General features: G+C 41.6%; 4 protein-coding genes and 1 long non-coding RNA gene across 6 annotated transcripts; 2 read left to right on the forward strand and 3 right to left on the reverse strand.

The window, feature by feature from the left end:
- Nucleotides 1-4,275: 4,275 nt before the first annotated feature.
- On the reverse strand, nt 4,276-7,251 carry LOC127781336 (bet1-like SNARE 1-1). 2 transcript variants are annotated; one of them, XM_052308278.1, is made up of 5 exons: nt 7,138-7,251; nt 6,368-6,512; nt 4,884-4,940; nt 4,757-4,816; nt 4,276-4,662 (listed from the first exon to the last, which is right to left on the reverse strand). In XM_052308278.1, exons 1-5 carry the CDS (start codon nt 7,149-7,151, stop codon nt 4,573-4,575), a joined length of 366 nt encoding a protein of 121 aa, XP_052164238.1. In that variant the 5' UTR covers nt 7,152-7,251; the 3' UTR covers nt 4,276-4,572. The 2 variants fall into 2 exon arrangements, with proteins under 2 accessions (XP_052164238.1, XP_052164239.1); XM_052308279.1 differs by lacking the exon at nt 7,138-7,251 and adding an exon at nt 6,947-7,112.
- Nucleotides 7,252-8,053: 802 nt separating this feature from the next.
- On the reverse strand, nt 8,054-9,640 carry LOC127782585 (LOB domain-containing protein CRL1-like). The gene is made up of 2 exons (XM_052309854.1): nt 9,086-9,640; nt 8,054-8,694 (listed from the first exon to the last, which is right to left on the reverse strand). Exons 1-2 carry the CDS (start codon nt 9,362-9,364, stop codon nt 8,326-8,328), a joined length of 648 nt encoding a protein of 215 aa, XP_052165814.1. The 5' UTR covers nt 9,365-9,640; the 3' UTR covers nt 8,054-8,325.
- LOC127781673 (uncharacterized) lies at nt 9,229-14,568 on the forward strand. Its single transcript, XR_008019044.1, has 4 exons — nt 9,229-9,345; nt 12,647-12,948; nt 13,164-13,464; nt 13,590-14,568. It is a non-coding gene; the product is annotated as an uncharacterized LOC127781673 (long non-coding RNA).
- Nucleotides 14,569-15,310: 742 nt separating this feature from the next.
- LOC127782743 (RING-H2 finger protein ATL1-like) lies at nt 15,311-16,928 on the reverse strand. The gene has a single exon (XM_052310010.1). The coding sequence runs from the start codon at nt 16,641-16,643 to the stop codon at nt 15,894-15,896; it is 750 nt and encodes a 249-aa protein (XP_052165970.1). The 5' UTR covers nt 16,644-16,928; the 3' UTR covers nt 15,311-15,893.
- A 2,746-nt stretch (nt 16,929-19,674) lies between these two features.
- LOC127781294 (ethylene-responsive transcription factor ERF096-like) lies at nt 19,675-20,577 on the forward strand. The gene has a single exon (XM_052308234.1). The coding sequence runs from the start codon at nt 19,920-19,922 to the stop codon at nt 20,328-20,330; it is 411 nt and encodes a 136-aa protein (XP_052164194.1). The 5' UTR covers nt 19,675-19,919; the 3' UTR covers nt 20,331-20,577.
- Nucleotides 20,578-27,393: the final 6,816 nt, after the last annotated feature.

Genomic DNA, 27,393 nt, shown 5'->3' on the forward strand with positions numbered 1-27,393 from the left:
CTTGCGGAGATGACTCTCGATGTATTGCCCCGCCATGCCTGGCCGGGACTGGAAGTAACATCCCCCCACCACCGCACCTTGCAGCAGCTGCGGGACGAAGAAAGACTGGAACAGCCGCATTGTCAGCCGCACCCCGATGAACATCTCGCACAAATGCGCGAAGATGGCCAGCGTCATCACGGCGTTGGGTGTGAGATGCAAGGCATGGATTTCGTAGAAATCCAAAACCTCGTGGAATAATCCGGAGAATGGCGGGATCAACCCCGCCATAGCAAAGGACAGGAGGTGCATGGATCGCTCCGGGTACCACGGCCGCGGCCGCGACTCTCCCGCCGTCACGGTGGCGTCTTCCGGCATGATCTTGCGGGGGAGACTAAGGTGCGTATCCACCGTAATGCGCGATGCCGGAAGCACTGCGTCGCCGGCATCTTGAGCCATGATGACCGGCGGAGAAACGACGAGGGGCTTGGTGTGCGGAGTAGCGTGGAGTGGCAAGAATGTTAGGGCTTAGGGAGCGAGTGTGCGGGTGAGCAGTTGGCGAAAGGAAGGAGGCAAAGTCCCCGCCTCCGTATCCTTTTATCCCTGCCTCGCCCGCGCTCGCCTCCTTGTTTCACGCTCTCTCGGTTGCCCCCACGATTCTCGCGCCTGCAGTTGCCTCATCGTTTCCTGCGACCACTCATCACGTCGCCCACTGAATCCGCGTCCCGCATTTAGTGCGCCTGTCAGCAGCACACTCGGCGTAGGGCGTGCGACGGTCACGGGCGCAATCTGGGCGAACCGTTACCAGTACCGCCGCATGCGTGGCGGGTGAGGGAGTCTAGGTGTGGTCCAACCAACCCCCTGATTTTCGCGCCTTAAGCATCCTCATCATCAGTGCGGTCAGTGGCGGTCAAACCGCTGTTGTTGTTGATACGCCAACCTGGCCACTCGGCGGCATCGACTTAGATTCCCTGCCGGGCCCACAACCCCAGTTTGGGAAGTCGTGAGGCACCACGTCAGACCGACCTCAGGAGGCCAATGTCCGATGTGGTGCCGGGGGCTACTGTCGGAGATATGGGCCTGGGAGTATGCGAAGTGAGGGGAATCTACCTTCCCATCCTGCCACGTGTCCCTACAGCCTGGTCCTGTCCCCGCATTCCGCGAACCGCAGGAGCGGCTGGGGGGTCAGAGCCTCGGGGTGCCACGTCATGCCCCTCGGGCCCTTGCACTGCTTTGCCCCGAGGCCCTCGCCCAGCTGCCGTTTGGCGGGGGGAGCAAGCGAGGAGGGGGCCCAGGCTGAACTTCCTTTAATGCGCGCAACGCCTCAACTGCCCCCTGTCGCATTTAATGCAGTGGGGCAGACGTGCGGCGTGCTAAACTGACGCGCGATGGTCAAGAATGACCGGTCTGTGACCGGCCTGACGCCGGTCACGTCTGACTGGACGGACAACCGTGCTCCCACGTCGCATCTGCTTCCGGCGGAGTGGAGGTAGGTATGACCCGTCCCATTGGGGGTCATTCGGACGGCGGCCACCACAAGTCTTCACCTATTAATGAGGGAATGACAGGGCTGTCCCCCGTGTCAAGCGAGGGACGACGCTGGGCCCCGCTCAAGGATAAGCTGTGGTTTAGCTTCCAGGCGAAGGCACGGGTCGAGTTCCAATCAAGATAGGGTGGGTCCCCACCCGAAAGAAGAGTAGGTAGAGGCGGTGCATGTGGTATCCCTTTGAGGTATAAAAGGAGGACTTTGCCCACCGAGAGGGGGGGACGACTCTCAGAAAACCTGAGCTTGTGGAGGAGGGAAGTAAGAGTGTTCTCTCGAGTTTAGGAACCCTTGTAACTCTCAGTCTAAATCCCATACACAGGAGTAGGGTATTACGCTTGATAGCGGCCTGAACCTGTATAATTTGGTTGTGTGCGAGCTAGCTAGGAGCCTTGGGGACGGATATGCGATTTCTAGAGGCGAGCTTCTTCCCCCGGCCAAACTCACGAAAGGGGGGTCTCACGATCTCCCGCTAGAGAGGGTCACTCTTCGACAAAGTTAATTACTCGATCTGAAAAAAAACATATATATGCACATTGCTCTCGTTGCGTTCATCATTTGATTAACTTTGAGCACGGGAGCGGCATGATCATATAAAGATGATGCAGGTGGAGCGATCGTCTTAATCTCTTGCAGCTAAACTTTCTCTACTTAATTTCCTCACAAATGGCTAATATATAGAATGATTTAATTAGTTAATTCCATGCAGCTAATGACGACACTTCGTTGTGTTTGTTGCCTTGTTGGTGAGAGGATACGCTTTTTACCAGCTAGGTTACGTTTTGCATGATACATATATATGCTACTAGGTAGCAAGCAGGTTATCTACTAGAGTAATTAATATGTAGCAAGAAGGTTATCTACTAGAGTAATTAATTTATTAATCAATCTAAAAAAATTTTAATGCAAGACGATATATTCTTGTCAGGGCCAGTTTATTTTTGAGAAAATATTGATCGATCAAACTGCATGATCGCCAAAAATATATATACCAAAGCATATGCATGCCAGTTTAATTTAATCATTAATTTACTATTATCTCAACAGTCTTAGTAGTACTATTACTAGCTGTCTCATCTTTTTGTTATGTACAGATTAGTAGTACTAGGATATATCATATTCGGTACTAAATTGGTTTTTTATGGGACTGAGAGAGCATATAGTAAAGTACAAGCAGCCATTTGCAGAACACTGAACCTAGACTCTAGGTTGTGATGAACCCAACAAACACCTATACTAGTAGCTAAGCTAAGACCATGGATTGACTGGTAATTTTATTGGCAATGGCCATACAAAGCTCCTAATGATGCGTGAAAGGAGATCAAAGAAGTGTTAATTAGCTTTAATGACAGCTCCCACTAATATAAAAGGGCACAGATTCCTGTAGCTAGCCTCCTAATGTAATGGTGGTCCGGGGACACAAGTTGCATGCAAGGCTTCATTGCCATGAACTTTGTTTTGTTAATTACGACAGGTCATGCCGGATTAGATTACTGTATTAAGATAAGCTAGCTTCACTTGTTGGTTAGCGCTTTCCTCAAAAAAAAAAAAAAACTTGTTGGTTAGCGCAACACGTCAAAAGACAGCACTATATGTATTCACAGCAAATTAATCTCAACTGCAGCAATGATCAACGATTTTTTTTTTGTAAATATGTTCAGTTAATATTTGGAATCTCTCATATTCTTAGATGAATAATACTACTGCCTTTCTAGTTTGCTGATTAAATCGTGCGCCTTTTGCTGCATTCGTTGCGTTGTTTGGATTAAACTATCCATTATCAAGTAATTAATCACCTCCCTTGGCCCGTGAATGGCCAGTTGGAATTGTAAAATGGATGAGACAGGAGAGACGATCGGAGAGGTGAGGCTAGCAGCAACTACATTAATCGGACAACCTTAGGATGGTCGAATTTTTCTTAATTATGTACGGGCAGGAAGCAAGGAGTACTTTAGGATTTGTGCAATTTTCGGAACCACAGGAAGTATGCACAGAAGTTTCATCCGGCTTCTGGATGCTAACATGATGGATCACATCACAATTCACCCATATTCCTTTCATTTTAAAATAAATAAATATAGTAGTTTCAGGTCATAAGACGTTTTAACTTTGGTCAAAGTCAAACTGTTTTAAATTTAGCTAAATTTATAGATTAATATAATAATATTTATATTACTAAATTGATTATATTAAATTAATACTTAAATATATTTTTATAATAAATTTATCTTAGATAAAAAATATTACTATTTTTTTATAAACTTGGTCAAATTTAAAGCAGTTTGACTTTGATCCAAGTCAAAACATCTTATAATCTGACAAAGTCAAAACGTCTTATAACCTGAAAAAGAAGGAGTATGGGATATGACACACATTCGTTTGTCCAGGATATGTCTTGCTACTATTTTGTGATGACGGAGGGAGTACGTAGACGTGTAGCACACAGTGACATCATTAACTCAAGAAGTCTTCAGTGATCGATACAACAACTTGGTGGCCATGTTTGGGGGCCTAACACACAGTAAAAACTTGGCAGGGGCACAGTCTCTCTTGGAACGTCAACTCGCAATAGCGTGAAGAGCAAAACAACACAACTCTTCGTTCATTCATTCGGTGTCCAGGGTAACAATCAGCAGGACAAAGTCGCCATTTGACATTTGCAGCAGCCACTTGCAGGCGGTCCATCGACAGACACACAGCATCTTCTCTTCTCTAGCAAATCAGTAAAATCTCAGCAGAACAATTGCAGTGAGTGAAGCGAATCCAAATGCTGCTTTGCATACAACGATGGCTGAAATGGGCACAAGTGTAGCACCACCAACGAGGGCATATATCATCAACTCGTAACTCATCTTTTGCCGTCACAAAGTTTTACAACAGTTCTCACCACATTCAGAAAACGTTCAGCTCGCCTTACAATCAATCCACACAGTTTGAGATAAAATTCTCAAATGTTCGGTCATCAAGTGCACAAAACTTGATAAACACCGTCAGCCATGTACTTTACGTGCAAGCAAGAGGAAAATGAAAGGCAGAGTCAGGGAATTCTTCTACTTGGTTAGGTAGTATATAAGGAAGAAGACAGCAATGAAAGAAGCCACCATGGTAGCCATTCTGCGACTTGCTTTGGTCTCAAAAACCTGAAGTAAGAAAAAAAAAAGAGCAATTGTAAGAATAACAGAACAGTTAAGGAGTAGCCCATGACGTGGAGATAGGAACTCCTTAATTCATTACCATCTTAAACTTGTCCACCGTTCCAGATAGAAATCCTCTGGAAGCATCCATATCATTACCCTAAATAGCAAAGAAATGCATTAGAGAGTAGTGACAAGAAAGATAGCATCTTGCAGGATATTAGTACCATTCTGTCCAGCATTCGGTTATGATTCTCCACTTCATCATGTATATCTCCTGTCAACTGAAGAGACAAACCACATCAAAGGTACAGTAAGTTTAGAATGGCTATAAGCACATATGAAGATTACATTGTGATCTAGCATGCAAAATCTTGAGAACAATAACATACAAAAGCTAAAAGATGCAGCGCTGTTTACTTTTGATATTCAGATCATCCACATGCAATAACCATCATACTAATTTTTTGAAATGGTATATGGCAGGAGACTGCCGGTTATATTAGGAGGAGAAAAATAAAGATAAAAAGTTATTAACAATGGATCATAGTCCGTCGAGAGAGAAAGAGGAGGGAAGGGGCGACTTAATTACATAAGGAGTGAATCATAGACTAAGGAAAATAACATATGGTAAATTTTGCAGTGAACTTTGCGCCATGTTCCTCACAACAAAATATTTGCAGTGAGCTAAGGACTATTAACGATGCGTCGGGACCTCCTGGAGGCTGGAACAGTGGAATAATTTATCCTTGAATGATGTCTTTATTCCTCTTTTCTAGCTGTTTCTATAATGCTATTTTGGATTCTCGAATGTGTTGATCTCACATTCAGATGTTCAGACCGTCCTTATATTTTTCTTCGATGGACAAAATTGGGGTCATTTCTCCCTAGAAAAATATGTCAGACAATCTGGAAATTTATACTAGCAAATACACAAGAAAGTGCCCAACTCTTGCCGTGTTACTGTACAAAGCTATAAGTAGTCACCTTCTGCAGTTAGCACGAAAACAAGTCATGGGCCATCAGTAAATAATTCCAAATTAAGCCATTTTATTTCTACCAGCTCGATAAAAACTCCATCCTTGGTATTATATAGAGCAAAACGATCTAACCCCAACCTGCAAAGCCGGTGTTACCGGAGCTGGCCATCTAAACCGTGGTTGCTCTAGGTCGTGCCAATTTGTATAGCGAGAATAGGCACCAGTGTTTCATTATCTATTTGCACTTCTCAAAAAAAATCTAACCCTAACCTTATTGTAACGGCTACAACCATTATCGCACACAATGCGATCCAATCAGACTGAACCATTTAGCCCTTTGCAGTAGCACAGGGTTTTGTGTTAATGAGGTAGTAAAAACCTTTCTAGGTTTGTATTGCACATAACTCAATATGTGAAGCAAACTTTGCAGAGAAATGAAGTGCGTCATATGTACTTTTTTTGAGAACACTGACCCTGTCATACTCTTTTGGTAGCTCAGAAATTCCGTCTTTGGTATTATGGTACAACACGATCTAACCCAAACATTAACTTAAAAAATGCTCCAAGCATTGTTGTATACTCAATGATCTTATCAGACGGAACAATTTAGCCCTTTGCAGTAGTACGGGGGTTTGTGTAATTGAGGTTTTGAAAACCTTTCCAGGATTGTGTTGCACATAGCTCAATTCAGCAAGTAAACTTTGGAGAGAAAAGAAATACATCATACGTACTCTTTTGAGAACGCTGACCCTGTCATGCAGACTGTCCATAGCTTGGTCATTCTCATGCTCATGAATTTGAGAAGAGTAAGCTGAACTTCTGATCGCACCCTCCTCAATACCATCAAATAAAGCAGCTCTGTGGCTGCGAAAGTCCCTGCAAACGGCCAAATGAATATAAAAGGCATTACTACCGTCTAGTATGCATCACTTCCGTTAGCTGAGAAAAATTACTTCCAGTGATTGAAAAGTAGCAGAGTAGAAACAAACAGTTTAATTATTATTATTTTCATATGTGTTGTATTGTCGTAAGTTTCCATGAGATTATATTATAATTTTTTTTTATGAATCATGACATGTTAAATGAAAAAGGGGGTATTTTAATTTGTGGAAAATCAGTAAAGACTAAAGAGGCATCATACGGTACGGTAAGATTGGATAAGGGGATAAGCATGATGAACGAAATGGACAAAATGCATATATGCAAGAGGCAGGGGCTAAGATGGGACGGAATGTCAATTAAGAAGCAGGTGGGCTAGATGGTAGGATTATTAACAAGTGACAGAAAAAGAGAAGAAGAAGAGCCGCAACTGCATCTGACGGCAGCCCGCCCCAGTGAAAAAGGGGGGCAAGGCTTTACATCTGCTGGATCTACTAGTAGTATATAGTCGATGCCCAATTCATGAATGAACTGACTAATCAAGTCAGTGAGTGAGTAAATCAACAAAACAAATACAAGAGAAATGAATAGACTGAAGAGGTAGGGGATCTGGGAGACTGACCTCCTAGAGTTCATGGGGGGAAGGAAGAGTCCCGGCCAACGAAGAAGGGGATGGAAAGCGAGAGAGAGAGGCTGATGGATGGAGGAGCCGGAGATCTGCGCCGACTACGGAGACGATGAAGAAGATGGACAAGTCTGGCGGTCCACAGCCCCAGCCCATAAATGGAAATTGGGCCCATATACTCGTTCCTAATTACTTGGGCTTACGCAGGTTGACCATTTTATGGGCCGGCCCTTTCAAATCAAATTAATGAAATTCTGAATCTCTCCAGTCTTAGATTAGACCACTGCGCCTGCGCGCAAGGTGTTCGATCAAGCAAGGAGGCGAGCGCCGCGTCTCTCATCAGCGCTATCTATGTATCCGCACGCACATGTACAGCGGCGCCGGCGGCCGCAGATAATATTAATCTTCATCGGCGTGCACGAAGAGAAGAGGTCTCTGGATGGCTGCCTGCCTCCGTTCATCGGCAATCCACGAGACGAGACGAGGGAGGGATGCGGGCAGAGCAATAGCAGAGCCCGCAGCCTCGACGGAAGACAAGGCATCAAGGTATATTATATTTTAACCTGATTCCCTCCGGCCCGCACTCGATATCCTCCTCCTCTCCTCTGCGCACTGCCACCAGCGATCCGCCTATGTCGTGCTTACCGGCCCGGCCAGGCCAGGCCATGCCCACCACCTGCTCGATACTATGTTTCACACGCACCCCACGACTTGTCACACACTCACGCTAGCCTAACGTCCTCATCTGCACATTCCCCTCAAATATGCCTTTCCACATTCTATATCTATATGCAATGCAATCCTTTTATCTATTTGCTTAGGCTTTTCAATCATTACGCCCGTCTAACTATTTTTCCATCATTAAGCTTTAGCCCATTTTGCAAACATCAATTGCGAATGTTCATGCCATAACCATATTTTTCCTCTCAACCTCCAACTCATGCTTTTTTCAAGACAGATCGATTTTAGTATTGCAGAAACCAGACAACTTACTTTCACTAACTATGGAACTACATATCGACACAAAATAAATTTATGTGTTCGCAATATTTGAACAGCTACATCACAACTCTGCTGCTTTATTTTAGCAATTGAATGTTCATCCTATAAGAATGTAAGTTATTGTTACCAAAACCGTTCCAACTCATACAGTATCTAGCAGTCTACCACATATGTATCATCAACTCATGCCTGATTCAGATAGGCAAAGGCTACTGACTGAAGGTCCTCCATGTCATGATACCAATTCCCTTGCACACTGCAACAAGGGTTGGTGTTGCTGTACTCAGCCATGCACAACTCTGCTTCAAAGCCTTGTGAAGATTGAGCTGACATAGGGGCCAAGTGGCCATTTGCAATGTATGAATGATTCTCATTCTTTACTGAAGAGTTACTTGCCATTGTTGGGCCAACAAACTGTTGCTCATCTTGCACAATAGACGTTAACATATTTCCACAGCTATCGTTTTGAGGGCTTGAGATCGAACAACCATCTCCATACCCTTGTGTTGCCTGAGCTTTGAGAGATTCTAGTTGTGCTTGCAGACTGACTACCTGTGAAAATTTTTAACAAGGAACACCACTGTCAGTGTCACCTATTTCCTTGCAGTATATGGTAAGACAATATTTTCATGCAAAGAACCTCCTTTCCTGGAAAAAAAATTACACTTTGATACAAAGAACCATCCAAGGAACCTAGAAGTCTACACATTTTCAACAAAGAAAGAGGGGATACTTCTTAACTGTTTTTTCTTGTGATACTTCAAAACCCTTTTATGATCATACAGATTAGTTAGGATAGCCCGTGAGCCTTGAGTTCTCAACACTCACCAGGTGAGTTTTTCCCACTCCATGAAGAATAAAACCACTTCTTTTAATAAAAAAAATAATTCTGAACCAAAACCCTCATTGTAATGTACTGAATACTAATGAAGAACTTGCTCACCTGCTGTTGCAGAGAGAAGATGTGCGCGACACAACCATATATTGGATCGCGTAGCCTAGCCTGCGCCTCATATGACATGGTCACTGCAGCCTCGCAGCGGTCACTAACAGGGAGATGCATAAGGATCTTTGAGGCATTACTTGCCCCAAATACCTTATGGATAGCGGCAAAGTGTGCAGCACCTTGCTCATGGCAGAAGTATGGGGCGAAGACACACCCCTTCACACACTTCCTGCGTAGGAACTTGCACGCGCCACATGGTGAGCCAAGTCCTGTCATCCTTGTTCTTGATGCTGTTGTTGGTCTTATTCTTGCTCCTTGCTGGTTATGATATGGATCTTCAGTTCATCATTCTCTGCTATTTATAAAGATAAACCCAGTACTGTGATTGCCAAAGCCTGTCAAATAATTAATTCATCTTGGTCTCCCTAGTGGACTACAAGTTTCATTATTTTAAGCCCAGTTGTTCTACCCCTTTCATGCTCATTTCCAACTCCTGAGTGGAACATATATCATTGATGGTTGAACACATATGTAATAGTTAAACTTTTATACTAACTCCGTTTCAGATTATAAGACTTTCTAGCATTGCCTACATTCATAGATGTTAATGAATCTAGGCACACATATATGTCTAGATTCATTAACATATATATGAATGTGGGCAATGCTAGAAAGTCTTATAATATGAAACGGAGGAAGTATTATTTAATATGAATGCAAATGCTGTTCAATGTTTACAAGTTCAGTAATTAAACAGCACATATTGGGCCAAACAGAACTACTTGTTGCATGCCTGTACCCATACCAAAATGCAGGATGGGTACTTTGTGCTTAATGTTTATGAGATATGGAACATGTGGTTAGGTTATAAAATTGCTTCCTATAAACCTTATGTGCATCCTACCTGAGCAGACATCTAAATATGTCCATTTTCCTTTCCTATTTTTCTTGGAACTGTATCATAGTAGTAACATTGGTTACTTTTTTGAGTGTTTCTCTCATGGATCCCAACATTACTTTTGTAAATTTAGGTGACTCTGTTTTTCATTATTTTAAAAACTGGAGTGTTTCCTCCATCGGAGCACATATATAATTCTAAAATATCGGCAGATTACTACCTTATGGTTAAGCTGGTCAAGTCATGAAACAGAATTAAGATAATCAAGTAAAATGCTTACATCAAGTGGCTACTTTACAGATACTCGTAAGTCATAACAATATACAAATGAAAAGGAGTGTAGTCATTACCTGCCACACCAATGACGTGTATTTAGCTTTAATTAGCTTTCTTTTCTTCCCAACCAAATTTTGCTGTATACCCAACAAAACACAATTAATGGTTCCATACTCCTACTTGTGCCAATGTTTTCTTAGCTGGTTCTTATTTCTTTTCTTTTGGCAGGAAAGCTGGCTTCTATTATTATGTAAAACCATTAGTTATTCCAATCACCAATATATTCACAATAACTTGCTTTAAAAAAGTTTCTTGTTCCCCCAGAGGGAATTAATAGATAGATTTTTGGGTCAATAATCACCTGAATGAGTTAAATGTTCTCAGCCACAAATTGACAGCTTGTGTACAGCTCATAATTACTTATCCTTCTTTCATAGTTGATCTGGTACCTATTGTTTCAGGATTGGCCTACAGGGTCCATAAGGGAAACCTTATTTTGTTTAGCCTGCTTAAAGTTAGTTTTTTTTTGGTATTTATAGTCTTGTACCCAGAGTCCTACCTTCTTCTGTCACATGGTTATTGTGCTATGAAATATTTCTTCGGAATTTGCTTACTGGGAGATTTTCCTAAGTTCCTGGCAGTGCCTTAACAATTGTAGTGTTTTGTAAAATGTAGTCGTACGTACCATGCTGTTACAAATCTAGCACAGAGAAATTATCAGCAGTGTTCAGTATTTTTGTTTCATCAAGCATTGCTATGATCCCATCACAAACTAAGTTTAGATGCTAAATCTTGAAATGAAGAGACACACGTGTAGAGCTCTTTTGCTCCAAATTGCACATTAGTAATGCATGCATCAGCATAACCTTTGGAGCTTATATAAGGGTCCCACCCTGTGGGAAACCAAGTGAAGTGGTCGGTGAGTTGGGTATTTAGAGTGGACCCGTAAATCATTTGTTGTTTTTGGAACTTTATGATTACATGTCAATCTTTTAGTGCCTTATGCAGTTAGTTTATAATGCATGATAACTTCATCATGGGCATCTTTATTTTTGTCACAAGGAAAAGCATTTTGAGCCCTTCAGAACTTCACCTGTTCATGTGCTTGTCTTTATAGTTGTTAGCTGGCAAAGAGTGCACGTCCATGACACAATAGAATGCTTTAGAAGTTGAACTATTATGTAAACCACCTCATGACAATATGACATTGACTACATTAGAAAAATAATGCTAACACTATTTAACTACTTGAGTATGAAAAGTGAAAACCACTTGATTATGAGACGAAGTCCTTTCCTGCACTAGTGATCAAACTGAATTACTAGAGTTTTTTTTAGATAATGGGATAATCGGGCCTTGAATGACTGGAGTTGAATGTGTGCTACCATAACTTATGTGTGATGGTTCTGGTATACAAGCTGACATAATATGACTTTCACTTTTTTTTTTGTGTGTCTCGTATTCAAAACTTATAAAGGAAACAATTGATTTGCATGTATTAAGCATGAAACTCTGCTGCGTTTGGTCCCCCGGATTACCCTGTTAGATTGTTTTGATTCTCAACCTAAAAATGGTCACTGCGTCATAAAGATCAAGTCACCGTACTGCATTTCTTCCCTAGACATTTACATGCAGGATTTTCAAGACTTATAATATCTTTGCAACATGATAATTCTTAAAAAATAATAGGATTCATCGCTGTATGTAGCGCTCGAATTCATATAAGTGGTAACGACAGGAGTAAAACCGCAAAATATTTTGGTAAAAAAAATGGTAATATTAAAATGAAGCAACTGACAGCATCATAGAATAACAAGTTAACACTTAACACTATGATCGTAATTAAGCATTGTTTTCCTTTTCTTTCTGTTTTTGAGAAAGCATTGTTGCCTGAATTGAAAGGTGAATCTCAGGTGCTGCTGAAGTGCTGATTGTGGAGGATTTTGTTTGGTGGTCAAATTTGTCTTCATTAGAAGATGCACGGCGACAAACAATGATATAAAGAATTTAAGCTAGAGTTAACTGCACGCATACACCAAATTAATTGGTTACAGTATAGCGGATGATTTGTACCCACTTGGAGACTGGTCAAGAGTCAAGATGATGGACAGATCACAACCACAGTGCACGTGTGTGCATGATTGCTAGAATCACTAGTTAAGGTTCAGGAGGTCTTCCCCTTTGTCTTGCTCATGAACACTCACTTGATTAAGCAACTCTAGATTAGTATACTTCCTTATCTGAAAATTAACCACCTAATTTTCCTCTTAGGTGTTAAGTATGTGCTCACATGAGTACTCTTCCGTCTCTGTTAAGCCTAATGGGATGGTATATCATGCTGATCACCTATTTGCCTAAAATAATCCCTCAGCCTTTGCATGCAGGGCTCCACTCATGAGGCACATCTTGCAGAAAACAAGTGTCGGTGTCGTAATGATCCTTGCTGAAATCCAGGAAGCAGTTCTTCATCAACTTCTTCCCCTTACCGGGTTCAAATTATGTACAGATAAGGTGCTTCCGATCGTTGGATGGCACATTTAACTGTCCAGATTGATCGATGAAATCTGCATTCAGGGACACCGACCGGAGTTACAGATTCGCACTGGCAGAAAAAATGGGCTTGCTGAAGGGAACACCTAAGGGCCCCATGGCTGCCCTTGCCGGAGAAAATGCAAGCCACAGCAAGGTCAGGTCGTTTTCGTCCTCTAGCCGGTGTGTTGTTAATTTTGACACGGTTGTTTGATGCCATCAGGGTTAATAGCTGCAGTGAGCTAGTGCTTAAATTTTTTCATTCGTAGGATAGAGACATGCAGGCCTGGCTTATATGGAGGAAGTTTTCTTGAGTGTTCTAGCCTCACGAGGCCATGACCAAAGAAACTGATTTTATTTTTTCTAAGGCAGGTCTGAATCCATGTTGGTGATGGAGATGGAAATGGAGCGAGTTGCTAGAGTGCCCCACCGGCGCACATGCGGCATGCAAATAAGCGAAGAAAGCTGCTTGCTTCCCCTGTATTAATCCATGGCGCCGGAAGAGTTGGTAGGTATCTTTGACTGGCCGGCCGTGTGATGTAAGAGGAGATGCATTTGGTCTGTCATCTTGTGAGCTTTTGCTTAGCGGCTCAAGAAACGCGCATGCATGCATGATCATGGCTGGTCTGGACAAGAGCAACCAGATGCCTACAAGCTACACATACATTCTGTCGTAAGCACCAGTTCACCTCCTTTCTTTTATTTTCCTGTGTGAAACAGCTTCAGCTCTGACCTTCCTAGCCTCTTACTATCATTGTCCTGTCGCCATCTTGTGTCATTATCTTTTAATTTGGACAGAACTGAAAGGACGGTGCAAATATCATTTTGACCAGTCTGATGGAGGCAACATCTATCCATCTTTCGGAGTCTGAAGGAACGTGCGTGGAGTCCCTATGGTAAATCAAACAAATTGCTGGGTCGTCATCTCTTTCAGGTAATTGCGAATCAAGCTCCTCCTTTACACCGTTGAACTGGCACAATGTTGGATAACTATGCGTGTCTGCACTTACATTTTCTGAAGGAGATGTACACAATTACACATGCCGTCTTTATTTTCAGAGGGTCTATTATAGGACCGTGTATTGTAAACACGTATATGCAGTAGGACCTATGCAGTATTGCAATACACGTGCCAATGCTAAGGCCTATTTACTTGATGGATTGAATATCTGTCAGGCCAGCCCACAGAAACTCATGAAAGCACACCAAAAAGGTCCAAGTAACCCATGGTCGATCAGTAACTACCAAATACAGCCCAGTAGGTAAGGAAAAAAGTTCACATTTGGTCCCTCCAACAGGGGTTGAGTTTCAATCGCATCCCTCGACCCCAAAAGTAGATATTGAGCACCCTTAACTTTAAAACCAGTGCAAATTAAATCCCTAAGCGGTTTTAGCTAACGTGGTGCCCCACGTGGCGTGTTGACCCGGTCGTCGTCCTACATGGTGCTTAACAATTAAAAAAAATAGTAGGACCTACATGTCGTCATTGGCATCCCTTTCTTCCTCCTTGACACCTCTCTCTCCCATCTTCTCTCTCCGCTAGTGAGAAGAACAAGTTGACGATGGTAGTCAGCCAAGGAGCGAGTTCCCCAGCCATTAGCCTCTGCTCTCCTTTGCCATCGAACATCTTCTTCTGTTGCTTCGTCGCCACTGCCTCCTCTCCTCTCTCTTTCTCCCCCCATTCTACAGCAGCATCGAGGAGGCCTAGGTGAGAAGCTCCTCACCGCATCACCAGTCGTTGCTTCTACCTTCCCATTGACGAGCTAGCGAGCTCGAGCTCACCGGCCACCACTGCTGATGCGTGTCCATGTTGGGAGAAACATGAAAAGGAGAGAGAGTGAGAGAAGGAAGAAGGGATATGTTTTAGCGATATGTAAGGCCCACCTATATTTTTTTTTGATTAAAGTGCTACGTAGGCGTCACGTCAGCTAATACTAGACATAATACTACTCTCTCCGTTTTATATTATAAGACTTTCTAGCATTGCCCATATTCATATAGATGTCTAGATTCATTAACATCTATATGAATATGGGCAATGCTAGAAAGTCTTATAATATAAAACGGAGGAAGTACCTTGGGAGTTAGGACCTTGTTTAGACTGGTATTGCAATATGAGGAATACGCTGAATTCGGTTTTACGGTTGAAGGATACGTTTGAAACTCAGCCTTAAAGGAAAATGAGACGTAAAGTAAGGCCCTATTTAGTTCCCTAAAAACTTTTTGCAAAAACATCACATCGAATCTTTGGACATATGTATGGAACATTAAATATAGATAAAAAGAAAAACTAATTGCACAGTTTGCATGTAAGTCACGAGACAAATCTTTTGAGCCTAATTAGTCCATGATTAGCCATAAGTGCTACAATAACCCACATGCGCTAATGATGGTTTAATTAGGCTCAAAAGATTCGTCTCGCGGTTTCCAGACGAGTTATGAAATTAGTTTTTTCATTCGTGTCCGAAAACCCCTTTCGACATCCGGTCAAACGTCCGATGTGACATCCAAAGATTTTTATATTTCACCAATTAAACAAACCCTAAACTTATTCCTGTAGGTAACATAAAAAGGCCACATAAAATGGATGAATTCGATATAATGATTAGTAGGCAATATGAATAAAGTAATACATAGAAAACATGAAATACTTGGTTGGTGTCAAATCATCAGATAATAATAAAAAATGAAAATCTGGTTGAACCGTCATGTGTTGTTCTTGTTAAATACCGTTGGAGGCATCACGCAAGGAAGTAATGATGGATGTCTCATTAGGCAGGCCGGGCCCATCTGATTAGGTGTTGTAGATGATGGTGTTTGAGTTTTTCTTTTCTTTTTAGTTTGGCAGGATTACCTTAAGTCCTTATTTTCAGACGCCTGCTACATGGCTGATGCACATTGCATAAACGAAAGGAAAAAAGTATTAAAGGTGGTTGATTCCACTTACTATGTTTATTAAGAAATTACAGTAACCGGCAGTGTTGTACAGTCGGAAAAAAAAGAGAGCAAAGAGAAACGAGAATGTAATGAGGAAAATTAACAATGATATGGATGAGTTAATAAATATAATATGGGATTGTACAAGTAGATTAGTGTTGAGAATCAGATAGGGAGGATTGGAGTTGGGACTGGGGAGGTGGTGGTGTGGCTGAAGGAGAAGAAGGATCTGCGCAGCGTCCTACTAGGCCTCTCTGACTCTAAGACGGCGGGCTTTGGTTCCCTGCGGCTGCGGCTGCGGGTGTCGGAGTCGGAGAGTTGGTGCGGGTGCAAAATGATGGCGAGGTAGAGGTGGCAGGAGTCGAGGGAGAACGACCTCCTCATCGGCTGGTGCACGCCGGAGAGCAACTGGTCGTCGTCGTGCCGCGTGCTGGTGGTAGCAGCAGCAGCAGCAGCAATGTGGTTGGTGTCGACGGTGACATGGGCCCTGCAGAGCGGGCAGGTGAGGGCGGTGGCGAGCCAGGCGTCGATGCAGTCGATGTGGAAGGAGTGGAGGCAGGGGGGCAGCCGCCTGAGCCTCTCCCCCTCGCGGAACTCGCCCAGGCACACGCCGCACTGCTGCTGCTTGTTGTGCTGCTGCTGCTGGTGGTAGCGGAGCGTTGGTATGCGGCGGATGGCCGCCTCCTCCAGGCCGAGGCCGCGGCGGGGTTGATCGGCGGCAGTACTAGTAGTAGCTAAGAAGAAAGAAGGAAGAGGCGGCGTGGGTCGTGCAGTTTGGTGGGAACGGCGGCGCCATGAGCAGGCGAGGAAGAGGTAGTAGGCAAGGAGGAGGATGGAGGTGAAAAGGATGCCGACGACGGAGACGGAGAGGACCAACAAGCTCCCGCTGCCGCTGCCCGAAAGAGCTGAACCCATCGCCACACCACTGAGTAGGAGTAGCTCTTCTTACTACTAATATGCGAGTTGAATTGCAATGCATGCTGATGCTGTTTCGCGGGGTCAGAGAGAAATCTATGAAGGAATATTATTAATTTGGCAATATTGGATCACAATTCACAAGGGAAGACCGACAGTCAGAGCGTCCACGCCTGCAGCCTGCCTTTCTTCTTACTAGTTGCTGGAGGGAGTACTTCACGTGCCGAGTGAGCAAGTCCATCTCTCCTCCTGCTGCTGCTTTCTTCTTTCTTTTCTTTTCTAGTGCTAGTACAGTAGCTAGGAGATGAGAGAGCACGTCCGCGTCCGTCCATATTACAAGTCCACGCGCTGGTCAACGCCAAGTACTACCTCCGTCCCACCTAAAATAAGTGCAGCCGTGAATGTTTGACCGCCCGTCTTATTTAAAAAAATTATGAAAAATTTGAAAATATTTAGTCATATTCACGTTTTGTCTTCTAATAGCAATAAAAATACTAATCATAAAAATTTTTCAAATAAGACGAACGATCAAACGTTGAACATAAATAGTGCAAAACTACATTTATTTTAAGACGGAAGGAGTATACAGTACGCGGATGCATATGGTCGCAAATCGCAAGTCGGAACAGGGACCTAGCGGGTCGCCTTCGACGGCCGCCTAAACTAAAATCAAAGGCAGCAAATGGATGGATGGATGGATGGATTTATTCCCTTCCCCAGCTGGGCCCTCCTTCCTCATCTCTCCTTTTTGACTCTCAAGTCAACTTCATTCCATTCCCATTCCCATCCCCATCCAATCCTCCCTAGCTTAAAAACCTACCTCCTCCATTTGCACATGTCAATGCCTCTGCCATTTTCTCCCTATATATTCACACACACATATGCGTACATGCCAATTGCCAAGTAGTAGTAGTATGCACTGGATGTGTCACATCCTCCACACAAAATCCTTTATATTTCGGGATATAAAGGATCTGGCATCTGCTGTCATGGCATCTGCTGTTTTGCAATGCCAGTCCTACTCCTATCCTATGCGCGCATCAGTTGGATCGGCCCATAAACATGCATACTGCCAGATTGTATCCAATCATCATACATGGGGCCGACAAGCTAGCCCATTAAGCATTACACACCGTCCCTTAACTTTGCTATTTCCTCACCTTCTTTTCTCTTCACTATACAACGACTTCTCATTACTAGTAAAAAAAACTGTTTACTTGGAAACTCGAACGTTTTCAAACTTTTCTTTTAACCAACAAAAGAAATTATTATACTTTCATCAATTTCAAAACTGGCTAGCTAGTGCGCAGGCTTCGCTATACAGCACTGCATTATATTGCAACTACTCACTCTGTTTGCAGCGCAAAATTTCGTACGACGTACGATGCTTTCTATGTCATCCTTGTGCCACTAACATCATGCATGTTATATTGAATACATATATATACATATAAGGGATTTGTGGATTTAAGGATTTACCCTTTATGTTTGTTGGCCAGCAAGTGTAATCGTATTAGATTCCTCAATCCAAAAACATCCTTGCATTATCTACTACTAGTATATAATTACATCTTGTATAATTAAATAGCAGAAGCAATAAAGAAACTGGGCAGCTGGGCTCATCTAACTAAATTTTAGTTAATTCCAGCAAAGACATTCCAATATTATTCCTTTTCGAAGGATCGATCAAACATGAATTTAAACAGCGTGCATGCACATGCGTGTCGCCGACCGGTCCTAGGGAAATCGAGGCCAATACGTCCCTATTCGTTTCAAAGTCCAAACAAGAATATAATCCCAAATAAAAAAAATTGAGGTGCGCAATTCATTCAAACCATCTCTTTTGTTCTTATAGAACAGTACTAGGACTACATGCATGTGTGAGTTATGTACTTGTATATACTATACGTGCAATCCCACTAACCTAAAACAATTGCTAATTGTGACAAAAGAGTCATTACTTAATAAAGTTAGCGATGCGACAAATTATATTTAGCCAGTCAATTGAGGCACGAGGCCTAACTATATACAAGGCTGCAATTCATCAAGGTATGATTCCATCCCTCATCATCATCTAGTTGAGCTTAATTTAGTTTGCATCCGTCCATACAAGAATCAAAAAGGATTCTCCAACTATACAAACACGGTGATGACAATTCAAAGAGAAAACAAGGTAGCGGTATAGCCTACAAATAAAAACAATACTGAGTAGTTTCAATGCCCAATGATATGCAAAAGTTAATAGCTGAAGTTAGGCAACTGTCATTGAACTCAACGCAAGTAGAACGCGTGAGGTACGGTCGGCTGGTTTAGCTATATATCTATATGGTTTTAGATAGTCACCTGAAATTAATTAAAGAATGACTCGACCTACATAAATTAGGCGTACTGATGCATGACCGGATCGATCATCCCGAACACGTAATATATACTCCTTCCGTTTCTAAATATTTGATGCCATTGACTTTTTTAAATATGTTTGATCATTCGTCTTATTAAAAAAATTAAGTAATTATTAATTCTTTTCTTATCATTTGATTCATTGTTAAATATATTTATATGTATACATATAATTTTACATATTTCATAAAAGTTTTTGAATAGGACGAACGATCAAACATGTACTAAAAATTTGAACGGTGTCAAATATTTAGAAACGGAGGGATTATAGATATGCATTCGATCAAGCTCTCTGAAACCACGAGACCTGCTTTATTATTATATATGTTATTTAGTAACATTATTATATATATGTTTTTTTTAGTTAGCTAATTACAGGCAGAGAGCAACAAGGGATGGATGCAGAGGAGCGACCGGGGCCCATCTTCCACAATCTATGTGATCACTTGAGCGCGAGAGAATCGGCATCTTCCTCTCTGCTTTCAATAACGCGATCACAAATTGCATCTCCATTATCTTGAGCTCCCTTAGGGCTTAAGCTCGGAAGCTGCTCTTAAATACAAGTCCAGGCCCCTAGCCATTTCCAGCGCCGTCGCAGCTGCAGCTAGATAGCTATATATATATAGCGTAATCGATCGATCGGTTAAGCATTATATTCAGAGACATATATATATATACTCCATGCATAGCTAGCTAGCTGAGCTGAATGATCGATCCGTGGAATAGATCAGTAGCTAGCTATCATTAGATATATATACTTACAATATTATTAGCACACCCCTGCATCCCCGGTCCGATCCGTAACAGTAGTAGCTAGTTAATTTGATTATTGTCCGTCCGCGGCCGGTCAGTGGTCGCAATCGATCGATCGATCTCATGGACGGCGGCGGCGGCGGCGGATGGGACGATCAGGGCAACGGCGGCGGCGAGACGACCAAGTACCGTGGCGTGCGTCGCCGGCCTTCTGGCAAGTTCGCGGCGGAGATCCGTGACTCCAGCCGGCAGAGCGTCCGCGTCTGGCTGGGAACCTTCGACACCGCCGAGGAGGCTGCGCGGGCTTACGACCGCGCCGCCTACGCCATGCGCGGCCACCTCGCCGTCCTCAACTTCCCTGCTGAGGCGCGCAACTACGTGCGGGGATCAGGCTCGTCGTCCTCGTCCCGACAGCAGCAGCAGCGGCAGGTGATCGAGCTGGAGTGCCTAGACGACCAAGTGCTGCAAGAGATGCTCAAGGGCGGCGACGATCAGTACAGGTCAGCAGCTGGGAGCAAGAGGAATAACTACTAGCTATATATGCTGCTAACCTACTTACAATCGCGATACATATCGAGGTTTGGGGATTTTCTTCTCACCTGTGTGCAGTGGCTGCTAGCTGTGTGCATGTATACGATCGAGATCGATTGATCAGTATCAGCTGGTTAATTACGATCTTTTAATTTCTTCTCCTCCTTAATTCTCTCAGAGAAATCTAATTAATCTGACAGACGTCGTCACTAAGCATGGCGTCCTTGCTGTATTGATCGTGATCGTTTCACCATCTTATATATATGTGTGCATGATTTATTTGCTTCCTTATGTGGTCTTTTGAAAAAAAAAGATTTTAATTTGTTTCGTCAATAATAATTGTCGTCTATGCTGTATTTTTATATATACCGTTTACCCTAGCCATAACCCATATATAGCTGCTGGCATGCATATATAGTGCCCCATGCATATCTTCATGAATTTTCCATTCATATATCTTGGAGGCAAATATATACAGCTTGGCAGAAATTATGTGATGCGCTCCTGCAAGCATGATGTTTTTTTTGGTGCGATCGAGTGAGATTAATAGTTATTATGCACCGATTGACAGTTAACGGATGAAGGCCCGGCAACACATAAAATTAATGGTCCGGCCGAAACATAACACCGAATGCACGAATCATATATATATCGCCGTTATATATGCTTAATATATATAATATATAATGGATGCACAAATATATGCTGAAATTGATTATGACCAAGCATTGTACGTATGCAAATACATTTCACGTACTTAATTACAAAGATCGATCACCGGAAAATCTACCAGATATTTTTTTTTGTTTGCTTTTGCATCGCCAACTTTAAGAACAAATATGCTTAACAGTTAACATGCTGTGGTTAATTAACTTAATCGTGTGCTAAAACATTTTAGTAACTGTGCACCTATATAGGTATAGCACATTTGGTATGGTTATTGCAAAGTCACATTAATTATTGTATGTTTATGATTAAAGTAATTTTATCATTCTTGAGAAGGTATTAGAATGTACCACATGTTATAGCATAAAACTTGGTACCTCGAGGTATGTAAAATTTTAGTATATATCTAGGTACTTTTCTCAAGGACCATAAAAAATTTCTATTATGATTATAACTGTTAGGGTTTAAATCCCAACAACCATATATGCTATACACAAATAGCTATACTTTTAGTACAAATTTGCTGAGGTTTTTAAGAAATATTATATATCTCATGTCTCCATAATGTTTACTAGAACGGACACACAAATGAGTGTGTACGTGTATATTGGGGTATATATATGTGTGTGCGTGTGTGTGTCTTTTAGAGGAGTATTTTTACGTTAGCTTATACTAGTATTTCGACTACCAGCATTATCACTATAGAAATAATATAAGTCATTGATTTATGAGTCCTTTTTTTTTTTGAAAATTCACCGGGGGGGGGGGGGGGGGGAGCTTCCCCACCTGAATATATTACTTCGAACCAACTTACAGCGAAGAGATACATGAGAGTTTCCAAGCATAGGAGCCCTTGAGGATAACATGAGAGAAAGTACTGAGAGATACAGAGAAGAGAATACAAAAGATTAAGAGTCTGGACTCTAGAGGGGAAGCTTTGACATTTTCCACCTACAAGATCACCTGACCAAGATCAAAATCACTAACGCTAGACCCTGTCTCAACCACATCCGCTTCACACGCAGAATTTGAAACACCATAAAACAATAAAGCCGGGGGAGCATTTCTGCCACGAGCATATCGACTCGAGTTTCCGGCGATCAAAAGACTGTGATTGTCGAGGACCACCCACATTAGTCCATAAAAAGCACGACTTCATTATGTTGCTGCTTGCATCAATGCCTGCCGGCACCCTTTAGGGGAAGGACGCCCCAAAGAAAGGAGGGCCACTGAAGATTATGGCCATGGGCCATCCGCATCAAGACGTCTTCAATATGGATTTATGAATCCTATTACTAGCAGGAAAAGCTATTACACTCTATACAGTAGTTGATGAGGTAGTATTAATAGATAGGGCCGATTTTGGATGAGAAAATATTATCAATCTAATAAATTTATTCTTCTACCAGTACAAACCACCATAAAAATTGTCTAGAAATAAAGTGTGCATAAGCATACAACTAGCTATACTAGCTAGAGGCCGGCGCGCTATATATATGTGCATGCATATATATAACCAGCGAGGGTGAGGCTATGCGGCAGAAATTATAGCTACGTACGTACTGGCTAGAGAGGAGAATCATATAATTCATGGGGTCTAGCTTTAGCAGCTAGCTGGATCAATCATACGAAGTGTAAGAAGATTAATTAATCGAACAAATTAAGATCGACAGTGGATCAAAAGCAGTTATTTATCGGATCGAGAAATTAAGATATGGATACCAAATATTTTCGAGACCAAATCGGTCACACATTATCAGAACGTAATACGTACTTCCGGTCACAAAAAAGATTTGGCACTTTCAAAAATTGACATGATTTTCTCTACGCAACAACGCTACAGCTTTGACCACCAGTTCGATCTGTAATACACAAGCATAGGTAACTATATAAGAAAGTTATTTTTTCATGGTGATCGGCACAAAAATTACATACATATATATTTTTAGATATAAACATAAAATAGTTTTCTTGAAAGGATATAAAGATAATATGGCTCGACTATGTGTGATATATATAGCTAGTAGCGCTCTCTCGCTAGGTAGCTAGGAATCTAGGATGCCATGCCACTTATTTTAAACATTACTCGTACCCTTGTAAATTTTTCCTGGTGATCAGAGATACACACACGCCTCGATATATATCAAGGTGTTTCCGGTGATTATTTGGATCATCCTAAAACGCATTTATTCCTGTAATGAATTTGAAGCACTGGTCATCCGCAAATCGATGAATTCATGGAAATACTAGTGTTTAAATGGTAGAATCTTAATTAATTAATCTATATATTCCATGCATGATTACATGCTTTCACTAGCATATATTTGCTCTAGGTTACCCAATTCATCTAAAAGTTCAATAAATATTTAAGAAAATAAAATAAACCTGATCTCTACATCCAACCGGATGTCATCCACGAATTCATATATTAGGTAGCAGAGAATATATTATGTTACTGCTAGCTTGCATATCCTTGCAGAAAAATAATATATTATCTAATTTATTCTTGCCGCTTATACAGGCTTACTGCATCCAATATTAACTATATTCTGCTAATAAAGGATGGATTTGCATATATTTTTTTTAAAGCGAGGCCCTTCACGGAAAATTAATGATGCCTGAGCACGCATTGTCCTTCATGCATGCGTATATATATATGTAGTACGGTATTTAACTTGTTCATAAATAATTATAATTAAGCACACTGATCTTGTCGTTGAAACTTGCTGAAAGATACATGAGCGACCATATATATATATATGCTTGGTCCCAAATAATTCTCCCAATGAATCAATATCATTACATTTGTAGGGACATGGAAGAAGATCTAGTAGTGGCCGGGTAACAATATATATAATCTAGTTGATTATTAGCTAGTGAGCAAAGGTGCATGCTGAGCTTCTCATCAATTGTTTTGCTGATGCTGTAAGGGAGAGGCATGTATACGTAATCGAAACTACGTAAGTCTAGGGATGCATAAATATATAATAGGTACATAAACAAGAGTAAAATTGGAGACAAATTAAAGGCTTTAGTCTAAAAATAATTGGAGATAAATTAAAGGCTATATACGGCCTTATAGAATACTGCACAGCGACCATCGATTGGTGTGCCAAAGCCAAAAGAATGAATCCATAGTGACGACCTTTTCTTAACTAATCAATTCGCTCCCTTGGAATAGCTCTATATATAAATATATCATTCGATGAATAGGCATGGTTTCATATTGATTTGCCGTTGTTTGCATGCGCATGCATGTATATATACAAATTAAAAAATATACTGAATTATTAACCTATATAGTTAGCTTCAGTACACTGGAGGAATCAGATGCATTTTTTTGCGCTGGCATTTTGTTCTTGGGTAAAGGCAAACCTTTTCACTCTTTTGCTGGATTTGCGAATCGTCCTCTTGTCTTTTTATCCTACCTTAATTATATATGCATGCATGGATGTCGTTTCCAGAAGAAACCACATACGATGACCCTGACTAAATCAGAAGGACATGCATGAGCTTCAGGACGACTATAGAGTCAGCAGTATGTTGTTCTGGTCCACCTAGCTAGACGACATGCTGGGCTGTATGAGCTCTATTGATCATACATATTCTGGCCCAAATGATGTAGTGTTCCATGGGCCATCAGCTTAATATGGGCGTTCAATCATTGTTGGTACTGGCCCAGATGGTTGATTGACATATTATTTGGGGATTAAGTTCACTTTGACTCCCTTAATTAGTGGTCGAATCACCCAATTATTAAAACTGGTGTAATTTGACTTTCTCGGTGGTTTTTAGAGGGTAGTTTCACTGACATGACGCCTATGGTGCGGTAGTAACCTGGTCTTCGTTCTACGTGGTGTTGACGTGGCGCTAATGTGGCATTAGAATTAAGGGGTTGTACAGATTGATGCCATTTCCAACCATACCATTTTTGGTAAAGTTGCTAAAGATGTACATACATTTAATTTTTTACCAAACGTTCTACGTGGTGTTGACGTGGCGCTAATGTGGCATTAGAATTAAGGGGTTGTACAGATTGATGCCATTTCCAACCATACCATTTTTGGTAAAGTTGCTAAAGATGTGCATACATTTAATTTTTTACCAAACCTTGGTAAGTACATAAGAAATCCTATCAAAAATTGTCAATAGGTGTCAACTTATCAAAAATTGGTAAAGTTTATTTTGGCTACAATCTGAACAGCCTCTAAAGAATATGCGTGGGACTCATTTGTCATTCAATAAAAAAAATACTGTGGGACTCGCTGACATGGTGAAATCACCAGGTAAAACGCCAAGGTGAAGAGAAATGGGAGAGAAAGAGAGAGAAGGGTGAGAGGGAGGGAGGAGGAAGAAGCAGGATGACATGTGGGCCCACATGTCAGTGGGTCCCTCAAATTTTTTTTAAATGTCAAATGGGTCCTATACATATTTTTTTCAATTCTAATGCCACATAATCGTCATGTCAATACCACGTGGAACGAAGACTAGGTTAACACCGCCATGTCAGCAAAATCGTCCTCCAAAACTGCGGAGGGAGTCAAATTGCACCAATTTTAATAGTTGTGGAGAGTCGAGATATCCGGTATTGTGGTTCGGTGATATGAATTAGATTTGGCCACTAGCTACGGGAGTTAAAGTGAACTTAGTCCTTATTATTTGAGCGTCATGTTTAGCTAGTGTTTGTCATATTGTAGTGTTGAATATTTGAAGCCCAGCAATTCAATTCTATTATTAATTGCCGTCATGTTTAGCTAGTGTTTGGGCCGGTCATTAGGCAATTAAACCTAATAATCTATCTGGTCGTCTTCTTCATTATTCCATCCATCATATCTCCTGCGTGATTGTTAACCTCTGGGGGTTCCTTCCTTTGTTCGGGCATAGAATTGAATTAGAGGCAGGATCAAATCAACATGACTGTATACAGTACAGAGAGATTGTTTGGAAGGTAAACATATAAGACAGGCGGCTAAAGAAAATAGGAAATCATTCGACAACTTGAGTGCGTGTTTCATCAAATAGTAATAGAAAAATCTTCATATAACAGTGACGAGTTCTAAAGAAAATTCGACAGTATATATAGAGATTGTTGATCACTCTATAGACGATATACATTTCTCAATTTGATCGACGAATCCGGCAACTAACAGAACAAACCCTAGTTGTTAACAGTTACGGATCCAGGAAATTTACGTTAAGTGTGCCTATATATTTAGGATCACTCCACTATATATTTTTTTTTAAAAAAAGAAAACACCAAAGATCTGACAGCAAAATTTTAACAAATTTTGATCGAATTTTTCAAAAATTGATCAAATTGTGGTCTAGAATTCGTGAGGAAGTCTGTAATATTCAGAAGAAAAAAAACAGAAATAAGCAGTCCACTCCTGCTTCGTCCCTTGCAGTTGCAGAAACCAGTTATCAGTGAAGATGGCTGTCTAGTCCTCTACACAAAAACCGCTATCGAGCCATTCCTCTTCTTTGTTCTACCTCCAGGCTTTCTTCTCCTGATCTGATTTCTTGGAGATTAATTGCAGGATCTCCAGACAAATCATAACCACTATTATGCTCCAATATTCATCAAGAGGATTCCATTTTAGTGGCATTTTACTATCATCCATGTCCATAATAATTTCATACTACATTATTTTAGTGTTTTTCCATAATTTGTGGGTATGCCGGTGCATACCCGACACCCCCGGTCCGCTCCTGGTTATTAATAATACTATATTATTCATATTTAGCTATGTGTAAATTTAGGTTTGAAATTTTACGAGACGGTAAAACTGTGCCATTAATTAAATCTTTATTATTTCCGTAAATATCTCATTGGGAATTAAGGAAGCAGAAGCCCCCTGGGCATACGTGACACAGCAAGGGGAAAGTAAAGCGGAGAGACTTCTGAGGTTAATTAGTTGAGAAAAAATGGAGGTGAAGTGGGCGCGGCGCTCAATCATATCATGCATCACTGCATCTGCGTGCACCACATTGGAAGGCTAGGAACGAAAGCATCTCCAATCTCTCATTGCTGACCTCTTTAAATTAACCCCCTTAATTTGACCACCCTACGTACCAGCTTTCATTTCTTAATTTAATTCTCTGGCTTCTGTATTATATTGACAGTGCTCCTATATATATGTACTTTAGCGTGGTTAGTTATATATTATAACAGCACGTAATCACTGCTCAGCATGTACTTAATTTGTCCCTTGGTAGAATGATCAGCCGATGCTTTTGCACGATCAGTTCACTGTGCCATATAGGGGCTCCCATGCATCATGAACAAATTAACATGACCTTCGGCAAGGCGGTACTCTCGAAAGTCGCTATTGGGGTTGCACGAGGGATGAGTTCATCTTCTTCTTCTCTCTTATTCCTCCTCCTCATCAACCTGTTTCTA

This window comes from Oryza glaberrima, chromosome 8 (genome assembly GCF_000147395.1).
Source record: "Oryza glaberrima chromosome 8, OglaRS2, whole genome shotgun sequence".
Lineage (NCBI taxonomy): Eukaryota > Viridiplantae > Streptophyta > Magnoliopsida > Poales > Poaceae > Oryza > Oryza glaberrima.